This window comes from Pseudorca crassidens, chromosome 14 (assembly GCF_039906515.1).
Source record: "Pseudorca crassidens isolate mPseCra1 chromosome 14, mPseCra1.hap1, whole genome shotgun sequence".
Lineage (NCBI taxonomy): Eukaryota > Metazoa > Chordata > Mammalia > Artiodactyla > Delphinidae > Pseudorca > Pseudorca crassidens.
The window spans coordinates 73,030,090-73,047,519 of record NC_090309.1 but is presented as its reverse complement, the minus strand read 5'-3'; the positions used below and the strand labels follow the sequence as shown (position 1 = coordinate 73,047,519).

General features: G+C 52.1%; 1 protein-coding gene across 5 annotated transcripts in view; it reads right to left on the bottom strand.

The window, feature by feature from the left end:
• The window catches only part of ADCY3 (adenylate cyclase 3), a 98,858-nt gene that overhangs the window by 61,803 nt on the left and 19,625 nt on the right, over nt 1-17,430 (bottom strand). For all 5 annotated transcript variants that reach the window (XM_067703546.1, XM_067703548.1, XM_067703547.1 and 2 more), the window contains exon 3: nt 2,138-2,287. In XM_067703546.1, the coding sequence (XP_067559647.1) occupies nt 2,138-2,287 (150 nt within the window). The remainder of the gene's footprint in view (nt 1-2,137; nt 2,288-17,430) is intronic.

Sequence of the window (17,430 nt, the reverse complement as noted above, 5' to 3'; positions counted from 1 at the left end):
AGCCATGGCCGCTGAGCCTGCGCGTCCAGAGCCTGTGCTCCGCAACAGGAGAGGCCACAACAGTGAGAGGCCCGCGTACCGCAAAAAAAAAAATAAATAAATAAAAATATTATAAAAAAAGAAAATATAATGAACATTATGTCAAAAATATGAAAACTTAGATGAAATGGACAAGTTCTTGAAAAAACAATAACTTTCCAAAACTCATGCAAAAAGAAATTGTAGAACGTTCTATCTTTAGATGAAACAACCTTCTCATAAAGAAAACTCCAGACCCAATAAGGCTCCACTAGTGAATTCTTCTAAACATTAAAGGAATAACCTAAATCATCCTTAAGCTTTTCCAGGGATTAGAAAGAGGGAACATTTCTCCAATTAATAAGTCTGGCATAACCATGCTACCCAAACCTGTCAAGGACATGGAAAGAAAGTTAAAATGGCAAGCAGCTCTCATGTCCACAGTCACAAAAGCACACAGGGGTGGTTCTCTCAGCCAGACCCCAGCACCCCGCACTGATCCTGCCCAAAGGGGCATTAGAAAGTGGGCCTTGTGGCCTCTGTACCTCAGCCTGACCATCACTGTTTCCAGCTTTACTGGTTACAAAGCACCTCTGTGTTTCCCATCTGACCCTCAGCAAGATGAGTATCAACATCTCTACTTTGGAGTATCAATACCCCCACTTCACAGATGAGGGAAGTGAGGCTCTATGGGGTGGATAACTTGTCTAAATCATCCACCCAGAGACTAACAGATTCAGGGAGAGACTCACCACACCAGGAGGCCCCCACCAAGCACTGCTGAACGTAATTGAAGATGTCCTGGATTATACATTACGAGACAGACAAGATGAACACAGATGGGTATGCTGAAAACTGCACAGACTATATAAAAAAGAACTCCCCAGTCTAGCTCAGTGGTGACACATGCATTTTTTTTAATGTAGAGAACCCAGAGGGCTGCCTCCACATTACGAGAGATCAAATGCAAACAAGAACCAAGACAGTATAAAAAGCAGAAATTAAAGAATGCCTTTGAAGGAACTCAATAAAGCCAGTAAAGCTTTACTGAGGATTCTTTAAATATGTTCCAGCCGCAGCAGCTCCTCAGTAACCACAGGACACAGGGCCGAGGAGAAGGGGACGAATATGACGGGCCCTTTGTCACAACGGAGGTAGGAAGGTTCCCCTTCTGAAGCCCGTCTTCTGAAAGATGAGTCCGAGGCCCAGCTCAGGAGCTTCTAGATCTCATTGGTAAACAGAGAGAGAAAGAACCTCCCAGGACAGACAAAGCTAGGACACATCAGCTAAATGACTCAGTGTGTGCCTTCAAATAGCACTGTCTAGAGAACATGAGGCCCACCACTGGGGCCCCCCGAAACTAAGGCCCCACCCACCTGGGTGGCAGGGTCTATGAAAACGGCAATTTCAGTGAACCCACTGAACCCAGAGCAAAGAGCACCACCTGAACACAAATGACATGGTTCCCAGAGCAGAGAAATCATATGTTTTCAACCTATTGAGTTTGTTTGTTCAGGGTAAGTCAACCTATGGATAACAGGAAACTGGTGGATGTAATTTCTGAAATCCTTCAAAAAGCATGTGAGATGAACCCAGACCAAAAACTATTTTAAAGACTGAGTCACAGGAGAGCGGGGAGTCTCTGCAGTGGATCAGGCTGGAGTAAAGCCAGTAACAAAAGAGAGGGGACAGCAGGCAGGCAGTTCTCTTGATGGAAAAATGTAAACAGCGGGCTCCCCAGGGGCTGGGCTCAGTTTTAGGTCTTCACAAATGACTTAGCGGGAGAAGGCAGTGGGGAGATTTCCCTGAGCCTGTGGGAGGAGGGGTGAGGGGCTGACAGACTTCGCACACAAGGGCCCCCAAGGCCAGGGGATGGGTCTCCCACCCCTACCCCACCGCCGGGAGAGGAGCCCTGAGAACAAAGCAGGTGAGCGATCTGCCCAGGGGGGTGTGGCAGAGGGAGCGGGGAGAGCAATAACACAGAGTGATGCCTCCAGAGAAAAAGAATTCACATGGAGCCCTGGGGTACCCACAGCAACTGGGTTCACGCCCTTCCGACAGGCCCCAAACCCAGGCTCCAGGCCGGCACTGCCCCAAGGCCACCCCCAAAGAGCCTCACCTGCTGCTGGCTCTGCTCCTCCAGGTTCATCTTCACCTCCAGCGACTGGCGGGCCTCCAGGAAGGCCTTGCGGTGCTTGCGGTCCGCCATGTAGTAGGACATGATGCCCACAACGATGGCGCACAGGTAGAGGAAGACATTGGCCAGAATCTGTATCCAGAGGAGGAAGAGAGGAAAGGACAATGGTCAAGGCATGTCTTCAGGAGAAGGATGGAGGAGGTGGGCAGGTGGTGACCAAAATCCAACTGCAAGTTGCCCACTGTCCAGGGAGGTCCCCAGCAAAGCTTCTGACCTCGAGGGGGTATTCAGATCCCTGAAGTAGACCCTGCCCCATCACCATGGATGAGTGAGGGGACTGCTGTTCTCCCTTCCACCTTTTCACGGTAGGGAAGCTGGCCAATCCTGCCCGCCTGTGCAGCCTGAGCAGTCCTTCTGCTACTCATCTATTCACTCACTCACTTGTTCAACCGCCACTCACTGCACCCTTACTTCACAGGCGCGTTCAGGTACTGTGCTGATTAGCTGGGGAGGAAAGTGAACCAAGCCCAGATCTACTGGCCAGGGGTGTAGAATCCTAACAGCTGCAGATCATATGGAAGGTCACAGGAGACCAGAAGAGGTCCTGGGCTGATTCAGTTGTCACGATGCCACCTAACACGTGTGCCGCAGGCTACAGGCTTCTGGGATTCACATGCATCCTCTGAGCCAACGCCACCTGCCAGCGGGTGAGAGGGTGGCCAGTACCAACATCCAGGTCTCATGAAGAACTGAAGCTCCAGGAAGGGGAAGAGGCAGGTGGGATCTGACGTCTGTCCGGTGAGCTCAGTGCATTGGCACCAAGGGCTTCTTTGGGCATCGAGAGCCTGCTCCCCCACCCCTGGCACCCTGCGGGCTGGCCTAGGTGTCCTTGGTCCCCAGCCCGCTCCACAGGCCACCAGAGGTAACCTCAGCTATGGACCTGACATTCAAACCCCACCTGACTTCCTGGCGCTGTCTGCTGCCGGCTCCGATCCTTGACCTGACTGGGCCCCATCTGGGGCTGGACCAGGTTCTAATTCCTCCCACTTCTCCAAGACCACTGGCCATGAAGCTTCTCCAACAAGGCCCGTTTCCAGGTCTGGTGCCTCCCACTCCCCTGAGGCTGCCCCACACTCCCTGCCTTGATTCCCTGAGGCCCTGCCAGAGGTGGACAGACCCCTCCTCCCAAGGGTGTGGTTTCTGGAGCAGAAGTTGGAAGTTGAGAGGCAGGAAGGGAGACAGAAGTTCTTAGTTTCTGACCCTAGGGGAAGAAAAGATTGGCCCAGCGGAACATAATAAATTCTGGGGTAGGTGAAAAACGCAGGGAAGTCAATTTTAGATGTTGAAACAGGACAGTTTAATAGACAATAAGGCAAGTTAATTCTAACATTAATTTCCTGGGTACTCTTGGTTATGCTGTATCCCTCTGACTGGTTTTATGTTTCACTGTGGCTTTTGGTCGAAACTAACCAGGAGGACCTACCACCCCCCGCAGAAGCTTCCTGAAGAGTCTGTACTTGGGCACCAGTCTAAGCCCAGGAGGCACTCAATAAAGTAGGTGAGGTGTGTCTTGGTGCGGGTCATCCAATCACTGGGTGAAGATTTCACGAGCTTCTTAGATGGCTGGTTCTAGCAACTAACAACCAGCTGTGTTCTTGGGCCTGGGCAGCCTGATCGCCTACACCGCCTGCGGGGCAAGCAGGGCATTTCAAAGTCCTGTAGGACGGCTCCTGCACCTTCTTCTGGACCGTGACCACCCATTCCCTTCGGAGTGGTCAGTAATACTGAGTATGCTCTCAGGCCACTTCCTAAACATCTGATGATCGGAAAAGCTGCCAATTTATCATTCACGTTCAGTGAGTCAAAGCAAATCACACAGATTGCTGGGTCTCAAAGCCAGTCTAGCCTGAGGTCCAGGAACCTCCACCTCCTGTGGGGTCCTTAGAAACCTGCGCAACTCCAAGTTCATGGTGCAGGAAGCTCGTCAAGGTCAGGCCGCACCCCGTGCATCCTCACCAAGCAGTGGCACTCCACCGAAGCCCACGCGGGGCCCAGACACAGCAGCCACCGGGCCAAGGGTCTCCGGGCTGACGGGGCTTGGGGTCCTGGAGGGCGAGGGAGGAGCCACACGTCTGGACCCCACACCTGCCAGTGTCAGCAACTGAACCAGGGGCTCCAGACAAGGCAGGCTGACCTGGGGCCACAGGCCTGTCTCTGCCCTGGCCACAACCAGCCTGGGCTGTCACACGGCTGGGGACAGAGCTCCTCACTCAGGGGTCTTCCTGACCACCTCACGAGGATGCATGAGGCGGGCTCTGTAAAATGTACAGTGCTGAGCTGCTGTCGTTCCCCACAGGGCATCCACCTAAGAAAACCAAACCTGCAGGCAGGCTGTCAGAGAGCAACTCTAGTGGAAAAGTTTCAAACCAAAGATTATAATACAAAAAATAAGAGGACTCAGGGACTCCCCTGGTGGCACAGTGGTTAAGAATCCACCTGCCAACGCAGGGACACGGGTTTGAGCCCTGGTCCGGGAAGATCCCACATGCCACGGAGCAAATAAGCCTGTGCGCCACAACTACTGAGCCTGGGCTCTAGAGCCCGCGAGCCAGAACTACTGAGCCCACGCACCTAGAGCCCATGCTCCACAAGAGAAGCCACCGCAATGAGAAGCCCGTGCACCGCAACCAAGAGTAGCCCCCACTCACCACAACTAGAGAAAGCCCACGCGCAGCAACGAAGACCCAACGCAGCCAAAAATAAATAAATAAAAATAAATTAATTAACTTAAAAAAAAGAGGATTCAGGTTGGGTTCACGCCTGGGGAATGTCTAGGCAGGACAGCATTCCTTTCATTGAAGTGCACATTTTAAAATAAAATCTACTTTTGCACTCACTTGTAGGTACAGATGATCTAGAAAGTAAATTTAAGAGGAGCGCTGGACTCCGGTACTGCCCCTCGCTAGCCGGGTGGCTGCCAGGTCACATAACCTCCCTGAGCTCACTTCATCATCTATGAGCGAGGGAGGGACTGACTCATCTGGAAGACCCCTCGGTCCTGACACTGGTCCTCATCAGACCTCACTTCTGAGGGCAAAGGTTGGGATTGGAGATGAACCTGGTCCCGAGAGGCCAGGGGAAGGAGAGCAGGTCAGTTCCAAGTCGGCCAGAACACCACGCTGCCTCCCGGGCCCTGGGCATCCCCGGACCCAGAGGCCTCATCCCCTTCCTGACCTGCACTCTCGGCTGCAGGGATGCGGAGGGAAACGGCCACATCTGGACCATGCGCTGCAGAGTCAGGTGGGTCCTGCAGGTGCCATCCAGGCCAGGGAACTCCCTCCCGCCTTCCAGTGAGCACAGCTGTTTCCAGACAATTCTCCCGACAGTCCCAGGCCTTGGGTCTCCTGGAGCTCCCCCAATTCTCTAAACTTGCCTCAGCTGAAGAAAGGGCCCTCAGGGCGCTGCTGCTCTGGTCCACCCGACCTGTCTCCAGGGCTACGAGGCCCAGAAGGAGTGCGGCAACCCCCCGGTGCCAGGCACGGGGGGGGGGGCGGGGGCGAGAGGCTCAGCCTCCAAGTCCAGGGCACAAATCCACTAAGGCAAGGAGACCTCCAGCCGAGGAAGCAGGGGTTCGCTCTGGGGAGGAGGGTTGGGGACGGAGCAGGAGCTGCACTGCAACACGGTCCCCTGGGGTGATGGGGGCCCAGAGGTGCACAGGTGACCGGCGGGGCGGGGGAGGGTGTGGACAGCAGTCCCCGCGTGCAGCCAGGGCCGGGAGCCCCTGATCCTGGCCTGTTTCCTCGCCCGTAACATCCTCTCACATCACAACCTTACGTTCTAGACACGGTCACACACTTCACCCACCTCATCTCGTTTAACCTTCACAAGGCAGGTGACATTATTCCAATTTTACAGGAGAAGGAATTGAGACTAAGCAAGGGCTCAAAACTAGAGGATAAGGTTTCTTCCTGCACTCATCTCATTATTCTCTGGTGCAAAGCCCCACCCTACAAGCACCCCTCAGCTAACTTACATATTTATAACCCCACCTTTCCCCAGAAAGGCTATTAGATATTTTCTAAAACTGAAATTAAAATTTCCACCAAAACCAGCCCTAAAGCACTTACTGTGAGCTGCTTGCATTTTTAATCTGAAACATCTACAGACTTCCACAACTTCCATACACATGGGTGGTCATTAGCTCTAGGCTCAGAAATCCCTAATTTATGCCTGTAAGTGTGTCTCACTTAGCAAAAGGGATGTGCTCCTCCTAACACGCTTGGAAAAAATGAGTTGTGCTCCTTCGGCAGTGAGCCCCGAACAGCGCCAGCGCCGAGGAATCGACGGTGACCAGGACGCCACCGCGGAGCCCGGGAGCCCAGCGCTGCCGGAGCAGGTCCAGGTCAGGCCACGAGGATGGGTAAGCGGGGCAGCTGTCACCTCTCTAACACATCCGTTAGTACGGCCTCTCGCTACAGTTTAAGAGCTGCAGACCCAGGAAAACCTTTGGCCACCAGGAAAGGTTGAACCCTAGAGAGAATCTGAAATGTGTCTCTCACGTGACTATGACAAACGGGCTCCTCCCAGCTGAGCCTTGACCTCTGCAGGCCTGGGATGAATCTTCTGGTGCTCCCACCCCGGTGGGAGGGGCGGAGGGCTTCCTTGTCAGAGCTCGTCTCTTCTCCCTCCAGGACTGCCTTCCCAGCACCCACTGCTGCGCGAATACCCTGCAACCCTCAACGCTCCAGCCACAGCCGACCCACCTGGCAGCCCCTCTTCCTGCTCAGCCTCCCATCTCCCTTCCCCACTTCTCCATCCTCCTCACACACGTCTGCCCCCTCTCTAACACCCGGGGCACCTGCTAAGGCAGGCCCTGCTGTCCTCCTCACCCCTGTGTCCCCAGAGCCCAGCCCAGGCCTCATCCAGCACCCGGTGCTCAGGAACCCAGAGCTGCTGGGCTGGACGGACCAGGTAACGGAACCACGTCACAGACTCACCCCTCACCTGACCCCTTCAGCCTCTGGCCAGCAGACAAGAAGCCAGCATAAAGTCCACCTCTGGCCCCCACCACCTCCCCGGGACCCGCCTTCTAATTAATACCCCATCTGCTGCACCCCACCCTAAGAGCAGAGAGGAATGGGGCTCGGTCACTCCCCCAGGACGGAGCAGACCCCCAGGACAGCAGGTGGGGGACAGTCCAGGAGATATCCAGAGTATAAGGCAGAGCATACAAAGCGGTGAGAGAAGGGTGGGGATGGGTGGCGGGGTCTCATTCATTCAGGAAGAGGTTAGATGGCTTCACACATGCGCCAGAGACAGATGGGGTCTTGGAAACATGACAACGGGGCTCTGATACCACGGTCAGTGAACAAGCGTGGTCCGAAGGCTTCTGCCCTCTCTAGTCATCCAAACGACGTATTTGGAGAGTTTCAGCTCCACTTTCCAGTTCTGAAAGTGAGCAGGAGCCCCGATGTGCAGACCCTCACTCCTGGCTCTTCCCAGTGGTCCAGGGCCAGCGACGGCCGTCCACACTAGACGGGCGATGCCCGCCACATCTCCAAGACTGAGAAGCCCTGCTCTGGGGTGCCGTCGAGGTTATCTCTTCGCGTCCCAGTGGGCTCCTTTAGACTGGGCAGCAGTCTTATTTCAAACAAATTGTTCTTTTTTTCTTTTAAACACAAGGTTTTAAAAATAATGAATAAATGAATGCTTCTCCCAAGTGGGTAAACATTCAGCTTCATCTAACCCATGGCAGCTGGATAATGTGTTTACAATACACCCCAGCTCAGAAATGCAACCGTGAGAAAATTCCTTTACAAGATCCTTCCTCTTGGAATCTGATGAGTCACAATGTCCCACACAGTTTCTAACAGCCCACAGGGACAGGGACTGCTCTTAGTGGGGCTTTAAAATGGAAGTCAGCCCATCAGAGGCAGGCTGGTGGCTCAAATGCCTAGGCTGACCTCTCCCTATAAACTCATTCCGGCCTGCAGATTCCAGAACATTCCCAAACAGGGGAGAAGAGACCGAGGGAGAGACAGCAGCTCTGGGGTGTCAGTGTCCATGTCAGCTGCCCTCGGAGACCTTGTGATGCTCTGCTGCTGGGGGGAGGCCCCTGTTCATTATAGCTAACCTAGATGTTTTCAAAAAAAACTCTTCAAGGAGCTGCAGGGCAGGAAGGAGCGGGGAGAAGGCACCTCTGAAGGCAACCAGCCTCCCCAACCTAAGGAAGACTGGCCGGAGCCTGTGGTGGCAGCCACACAGTGCCCGTGGGGTCCCCACCTGTGGAGCCATGCTCCCTGCAGACACTTGGAGGGGCCCAGTAGTGGGTGAACACATGGCAAAGAGGTTGGGCCACGCCATCACAGAGACCTCCCACACCACCAGCAGGCTGTGTGACCTGGAGCAAGTCACTTAACCTCTCTGAGACTTGGCTTCCTCATCCTCACCGTAACCCTGACGGCTGTTCCACTAAGATTAAAAGAGATTCTAGGCAACACCACCTAACAGAGGGCTTGGCGTAAAATATGTTCTAAATGACTTTTTTTTTACTTTTCTTCCAGAAAGGAGAAAGAAAATTGGGACCTAATAATAATACTTTAATGAAGTTTTACAAGAGACTTCACATTCATTATCTTATTTGTTTGTCACAACAGCAAAGTTTTCTTATTCTCATTTTGTAGAAGAGACTTGAAGCCCAGAGAAATTAGGTTATGAGCCCACAGTCTCCCAGCAATGCTGAAACTGGAACCCAGATCTCCTTCCTCTTTTCTTCCCCCTACAAACACAGAATTTAAATTTCAAGACATTAAAAAAGCTCTGTCCCAGCCCAGAGGACTGAATGTCAGAAGCCAGCCTGACCAGGCACGTGTGGCCTGGGGGCAGATCCGCCGCCGCCTTCTTGGCCAGCAAGCACACCACCCAAACACGAGTCCAGGGCCCCCTTCCCTATGTTACTGTCTCCTTAGCTGGGTTGTGATGAGGGTCGGCAGAGGCTGGGCGAAGTCCTAGGTGCTGGAGGTCCCCAGGGAGCACAGAACCCAGTGAAGACCTGGAGCATCTCTGTGGGTCGGGGGGGTCCGTAGACAGTGGGGTGACGCTCCCGTGCTGCCCCAGAGCAAGCTCCAGCATCTCTCTGTCAAGAGGCGACTGGGGTCTCCAGTAAATACAACCCTGCTTGACACAATGCAAGGTTCAAGCCTTGGGGCACTGTGACATGCCCTTCCAAGCCAGACATCTGTCAGGTTTCCACCACGTGCCTCAAAAGGACTTCCAGAAGCTTCCTACTTGTTTAATACCTGGGACATGCCTCTGCTAAGAGATATGCACCCTCTTCCAGAACAAAGATGACTTCCAGATAGGCACCCACCCAACTCGACATGTGACACAAGGTCCCTCATGACCTGCTGGGTGGCCAGACAGCTTCCCTGGTTGTGTACTGCACACCCCTAGGGGCACCACTCCAGACTCAGACACGATGGCTCCCCCAGAGACGTGGAACAGGGAAGCCCTGACCATTGGGCCCCAGTGTCACTCTTACGTCTTGTATCTGCCCACCAGGCTCCCTTCACTCCAGCCACACTGGGCACCCCTCCAATCCTCTAACAAGATGTGCTATTTCAGGGCTCTACAGCTCTAAGCAGAACATCCTGCCCCTGCTGCCCACACACCCCCGCCCTGGCCAATGGAGGGTTACACATTGCAAGGATGCCTTGATCTAACCAGGTCAAGCACAAGCACACACCACACACCTGGCCCTTAGTCATCCCTCAGGAACTGTTAGTTGTTGTTACTATTTCAAGATTATCTCCAACACCCCTCCCTGATTCCCCAAACGGAAGCATCCAACCAACCATCTGTCCATCCATCTATTCATTCACAGATTTCCTGGATGCCCACCCTGTGCCAGGTTGGTACTTGGTATTTAGCAGTGAATGAGGCAGAAAAAGTCGCTATCATGGAGCTGATGATCTGGTAACAACAGACAAATAAGAAATAAGTGATTCAACAATCAGAGTACCAAAATTCAGCAGACAATAAACATGATAAAGTGACTGGGCGGCTGCTTCAGACGGAGTGAGGGAGACTGCTGGCCCCATTTCTTCACTCCCCTGTAAAGTACTGTTCAGCTTTGCCATAGCCTCAGGGAGAGCGATGTGCTCCTCCCTCCTGCTGACTCGGACTGTGCGATTGGCTTTGGCCGAATGGATGTCAGTGCATGTGACATAAGCAGATTTTTGAGATACACTTGCTTTCCCCTTTGTGCTTTTGCTGTCACCATGAGAACAACATGCACCAGAAGTTCAAAGGTCCAGCAGAATGAGAGGCTCGTGGAGCAGAACTAAACTCAAGCTGCAGCTTGTAGCCAAACCCAGCTGAGCCCAGCCTAGATCAGCCACACCCCAGCCAACCCACACACGTGTGAGCAAGAAATATGTGGTTGTGAGCCACTGAGCTCTGAGTTGTTTGTTACAAAGCATTAGGTGAAAACAGCTGACTATGGTTAGGTGGTTAGGACTGGTCTCCCTGAGGCAGTGTCACTTAAACTAGAATATGAATAACAAAAAAGTCCCAGTCACGGGAAAAATCAGGAGAAAGAGCCTTCTGGATGGAGAATATACCGGTGCAAAGGCCCTCTTTCCCATGAGACACTCACCCACCTCCTGATGCATCTGCATATATCGCCCCGACAAGGAGGCAAGGAGCACCTGAGGTCAGGGTGTGTCCTTTACATTTGCAGCCGCAGGGCCTGGCACAGCTACTGGCACAGAGCAAAAGTCAGCTGCACGAATGACTATAGTAGAAAGAAGCTGAAAGAACAGTCCATTCTCCACGGAGGCGTCCCCTTTAATGAGAGAGCTAAAATCCAGCTACAGAAAGGCTGAGCAGCAGTTCTTAACTGGGGTGGGGGTGATCTGGGCCCCCTGAGGAACATTTGGCAGTGTGTCTGGGGACATTTTTGATTGTCACGACTGAGGGGGAGGATGCTCCTGGCATCTACTGGGTGGAGGCCAGGGATGCTGCTGAACACCCTACAGTGCACAGGGCAGTCCCCACAATGAGGAGTTGTCCGGCCCCAAATGTCAATAGATCTGAGGTCGAGAAACCCTGGCCCAGGCAATGCCTTCTTCCTTTTTGATTCCTGAGTCTTCACTTGAAACTTTCTCAAGCTTTTGGATTAAGGAACTCTGAGGACAAAGACGGCACAAGAAGATTTATTTTTATATCAATCACAGACCTCATGGGCTAAGAGGAAAACACTACTGATACTTGTTGGACATAAGGACACAGTAGCTCGATAAATGCACCCACGATGGAAGGCAGGCCCAAATCACAGGGGTAGAGACGACTAAGACCAGAGAAGACCACCTGGTCTGTCTCCCTGGAGGGGCAGCTGCAGGAATGAACATCTCACAGTTGGCATTTGATACTGACCAAGGAATTATTCGCTTGAAGTCTGTGGACCAGGTTAGGGGGAGTCAGTGGACCCCTAAAATTAGGGGCAAAGTGTTTCACCCTTTTCTGGGGAGCAAAGTCCATTGCTTTCACCAGATTCTCCAAAAGGTCTGTTAGCCCAGATGATTAAGAACCACAAAACGAATCAAAAGCTCCCATTTCCTCTTGTGGCTTCTTGGCAGAAACAGAAAACATCAGGTCACAGCCCTTTGTGTCTTTTCTTACACATGTGACCCTATTAGTCACCTCGGTCTTTTTCTGCAGGGCAAATAACTCCCCTTCCACTTAAAGGAATCTATTTTTAAAATGTTTAATCACATTTGGCTTCAGATTTTTTTTTTTTAACTCCTGAGTTCTCGCTGAGTGGTGGACCCCATGTTGGGTCCTGGAAAGTAAAAAAGAACCTCAAGAGCTCAAATCTACTAGGGGTAAAGAAGCTACAGGAGGGACTTCCCTGGTGGTCCAGCGGTTACGCCTTCGTGCTCCCAATGCAGGGGGCCCAGGTTTGACCCCTGGTCAGGGAACTAGATCCCGCATGCTGCAACTAAGAACCCACACGCCACAACTAAAGATCCTGCACGCTGCAATGAAGATCCCACGTGCGGCAGGCAGCTAAGACCCGGCCCGGCCAAATAATCAACCAACCAACCAGTATAAAAAAAAGAAGCTACAGGAAAGGGAGGAAGCATAGATTGATTCTGAGGTAGAGGAGGACAGGTCGGCAAAGGTGTTATTTTCTACTGTACAGCAAAGTTATTCAGTTATACATATATACACTCTTTTTTATATTCTTTTCCATTATAGTTTATCATAGGATATTGAATATAGTTCCCTGTGCTATACAGTAGGCCCCACGAGGGAGTAAAACGGGCTGGACACACTCAATTGTGGGTTTTCACAAATATTGACAACACGGAGCTTTTATATACATATTACTATATGGATGCTGGATGGTAAAAGCAATTTAAACCAATTTCTCACTGAGGATCACTGTTAAATAAAGGAAAGGAGAGCAGTAATAAACTATACGCTTATGCGAGTTACCAGAACAACGAAAGGGTTCCACACTGCCTGCTCTCGTCTTCTCACCTCTAAGTAATCCTACTTGCATTTAGTGCAGAGATCCTGACTTTCCGGAATTGTCTTTGAGTGAACTTGAGAACAAAGGTACCAGCCCAGAGGAACATGTAATCTGGAGACAGAAGAAGAGTTCTAGAATCCCAGCAGTATGCTCATCACACAAACTTAGCAAAATGAGAAAGGGATCCCCAATTTCACAAGCACACTGAAGCCCCTGCAAATATGGAACAGAGCAAACTCGGGATTCCGAGGACTTCGTACCTCTCAATTCAAGATGACTCATATCTTGAGAGTAAAACTTTTTGCAGGCTCTCAGCTGCAGAAACCAGCGTCACAGCTTTCTCCTTGGGGATTCAACTGCCTCTCTTCTCTCCCTGAGTGCTTCTGAGGGATTACTCAGCATCCCTCATCCCTGTAGCCTCTCAGAGCCGGCCTGGAGACATCTGGGATGTGGTTTCTTAGTCACTGGTTCTGACTTGACCCTTCAGTTCTTATTCCTTAGTTGCTATTTGTCTAGTTTCTGATCCAGGTGTGTTGGCATCCAAAGGAAAAATGATTAAGACTCAGGAATCTAAATGTCACACTCCCCCAGGTGATTCTCTTTTATTCATTGTTCTAGGTGGTGTAGTAAATAGCAAAACAAAGCCAAGATCCTCCAACCTTCCTGGTTCTTTAAACCAAACTATAAACATATGCGATCACTTTACGTTATCTCCCTATGCCTATCGCCTCTTTTTCTTCCATCCGTTTTTTCTTTCCTTTTCTAACAATCTTCTGATCCTCGGTGCACCCTCACCCAGAGTTACTGCACTTCCTTACCGTCTTTCCCTATCTGACCAGCATCTCTTCCATACGTTCAAAGCCACATCCACTGAGATGTTTTCCATCTGTTCACCCTGTTTCATGTGTCCTACAGTTAATTCAGTTCCCTGGTTTTCAATTCAGATCTTAAGTCATTTTCCAAGTTTCCTTCTGACTGTCCCAACCCTGTCTCCCACTGCCCCCCATCTCCCTGCTCTTGGTAGAGTTAGTACACACTCGCATCAGACACTCCACAGCCCGGTCCTCTCCATGCACTGTCTTGGTCACACGACAAACAAAAACTTTCAAATTCCACAATCTGAGCCTCAAGCCCTGGCAAACTATCACCACTCCTAAATCTCTTCAGCCTCAAGTGTCTTGAATTAGCTCCACCTGAGTGGGCTCCCCTCCCCCTCCCTCAGGGGCTCCCAGCCCTGCACCACCTGAGAATCCCCTGGGGGCCATGCCCGGGCAGCATCCCAAAACAGTGAAACCTGAGGCCCAGACACGGCACCGTTAAAAACCTCCCAGGTGACTATATATGTGTAGCCCATGGTCAGTGGGAACACCCAAGTCTGTCACAGTCTCCCCAACCATCCCCGAGCTGAAGGTCCCATTTCTGCCTGCCAAGGGTTGGGGACCAGAACTCACCCGACTGTGCACCTCAGATAATTAGCACCCAGGCTTGCATATGTCTGAAGTAACCCTTTGTTGACTGACTGTTCTCCCTGTCACTGGTGCTCCTTTCTGCACCTCCAGTGGGTCATTCATTCCATCTGGTCTTTCTGGGTCTTCCTCATCGACCTCCTCTTGCCATCACCTGGCCCAAACCCTCACCTCCCACAAGCCTGGGCACAGACTCATTTCCCTGGCCCCTCTCTGGTCCTGTTAACTCACCCCCTGGTATCAGGTTAATCTTCCAAACTTAGCTTTTTGCAAGTTCCACCACCTGCTCAAAACACCTCAAGAGCTGACAATTTTCCGAAAAGTAAAGTTCAAAATCCTCATTCTGGCATTCGAGGTCCTACATACTCTGGCCGCTGTGACCTTTTCTAAATATCACCCACAGTCCCCTGATGTAAACCATCTGCTTTAGCCAAGGTGATGTCCCCAGCGTTATCACCCAGCAGGCACTCCTGACCTCAGCATATGTTGCAGCCCACACTCCGAGGGCCCTCAAACTTTTCCACTGAAGTACGTGGAGAGGAAGCTTCACCTCTCCCCTTGCTGGGGCACGTGGCTTTTGCATTCTATTCCATAAAAATCCATGCTTGTAATTACTATTTTTTTTTTTTTTTTTGGTCACACCGTGTGGCACATGGGATCTCAGCTCCCCGACCAGGGATCAAACCCGCACACCCGTCAGTGGAAGCTCGGAGTCCTAACCACTGGACTGCCAAGGAAGTCCCTGTATTACTATTTTTAAACGTCTTAAAATGTTTGCCTTTCAGTAAAACACATGTGTCTGTTATATTACACGCTCTGCTAGGGTGGGGACAAGATGTGTTCCAATCACCACTGTGTAGCCAGCACTGGACAAACACCTGGCACATAGGAGGTGCCCAGTGACTACTGGGTGAAGGAATGAATAGTGGGGGAAGGAGGGAGAGGATGAAGGAAGAGAGGGAGGAAAGGAAAAAGGTGAGGAGAGAAGGGCAGAGGAAGATGGGCAGAGAGGATATTAACACCGATGCCATAGTTATCCTGAGGCCTCAAGGACACCATAGTCGTAGACAAGCACACCCCTGCATCCTCCAACGTGAGAAGCACCCCACCTGAACTGGCCCCCGACTGTATCCCCCATCACCTTCAGCCCTTCCCTCAAGATCTAGCTAAACCCTGCCTGCTCCGCAAAGCCTTCCCGGATGGCCCCGCCCCTGAGCTATCACACTCTCCTCGTGTTTCTCCTCTAGTTTCTTAACGAGGAAATAAGTGCAAGGTAAGTCATTAAGAGAAAAAAAAAAGTTTAAATACACAGCCACACTCTGCTCTCATTTTCAGAGTAGAAATGACACAGGGCAGGAGCAGAAACAACAAAACATCAACAGTGGTTACCGTGTAAGGGAGGGAGATTTAGGACAATTTCTCTTTTCTTCTTTTTGCCTCATCTTTCTGCAGCTAATCTCTCTGTAGAGGCAAGAAAGACAAGGGGCACCATCTGAAGTTTCTACTGTTCCATCCACTCGCTTGGAACACCCTGACCGTCAGCAGACCTGGGGACCCTTAACATCTTTTTTTTTTTTTTTTTAATTTATTTATTTTGGCTGCGTTGGGTCTTCATTGCTGTGCACAGGCTTTTTCTAGTTGCGGCGAGCGGGGGCTACTCTTTGTTGTGGTGCGCGGGCTTCTCATTGCGGTGGCTTCTCTTGTTGCGGATCACGGGCTCCAGGCGGGCGGGCTTCAGTAGCTGTGGCTCGCGGGCTCTAGAGCGCAGGCTCAGTAGTTGTGGCGCACAGGCTTAGTTGCTCCGTGGCATGTGGGATCTTCCCGGACCAGGGCTCGAACCCGTGTCCCCTGCGTTGGCAGGCGGATTCTTAACCACTGCGCCACCAGGGAAGCCCCCGGGGACCCTTAGAAACAGAGACTCCTCTTCACGGAAACTCCCTCCTTGCACTCAGAGGCCCTCAGTAAACACCCCGTGGTGGGGAGCCCCGCCCCAGAGCCGCTGAGAACCTCCCCTGGGCACCTGTTTCTACGGGACACACCTCGCCTCCTGCCAAACTTCTCAAAGGGCCAGCTGCGAAGATAAACCTTCGGACAGCCTTCAAACAAGATCCGGGCGCAGTACCCGAGGGCCTCGCCCCCACCCCCTCCCGCTCTGCTCGGCGAAGGGCGGGGATTTGGAACCACCAGGAGTGAAGGGAGACGCCCCCGCCCAGAGCTGCCCAGCCAATCGTCTGTCACTCATCGTTCAGTGCCAACACGTGCAAAGGAGGCCCCCTCTCGTAAACTGGAGCTGGTTCGGGTTATCCCCACAGAATAACCATCTCCTCTCACTAATGAGCCTTCCCTGGGGAAAGGCAGGGGCAAGGTGGCTGCAGTCAGTCGCGATGGTTCCACACAGAGTAATCGCTGCTGGCATAGAGGGCCTCTCGCCATCGCCCTCGAGGTCCCTTACAAACAATGTACACAGCTCACTTGGTCTAAGTTCTTTGGACCTGGTTTTCTTCCTCTTTCCTCAAATGCTTTGTCCACCCGTGAGTGCTACCCCCGTCCTTTCCCTCAGAGACCGGCCACCCAGCTGGCAGGGATTTTCTCACCCTGGGAACACACATAACCCAGGTTTCCAAAAGAGCTCTAAAACCATCCCCTGGCTTCCGGAGAAGTTCCCGACTTTAAAAATATTTCCCTTTGGTTTTTGCCTAATTTCCCCACTAATCGGCCTTACACTTTTTTTTTTTTTTTTTTTGCGTTGCGCGGGCCTCTCACTGTTGTGGCCTCTCCCGTTGTGGAGCACAGGCTCCGGACGCACAGGCTCAGTGGCCATGGCTCACGGGCCCAGCCGCCCCGTGGCATGTGTGATCTTCCCGGACCGGGGCACGAACCCATGTCCCCTGCATCAGCAGGCGGACTCTCAACCACTGCACCACCAGGGAAGCCCGGCCTTACACTTTTGACACGTAAGAGACCAGATCTTCTCCCCACCTGAGTGGAGGACTGAGGCCCATATCAGCATCACCAGTGGTCTGCCCACAAGGGCATCCGAGTCTCTCCCAGCTCACGGCCGGCACCACACTTCCTGTGGCATACTTCCTCTATGGGCCCCCGAGAACCATCTGTCCCTACCCTTCCCAATTAACACACACACACACACACACACACACACGCCATCTCTCAGTAAGGTAAACACTCAGGGACAGTAAAACACAGCAGTTAGAAACTGGGCTTGAATTCCAACTCTACCACCACTGGCTGTGGCCTTGGGAGATGTAACCACT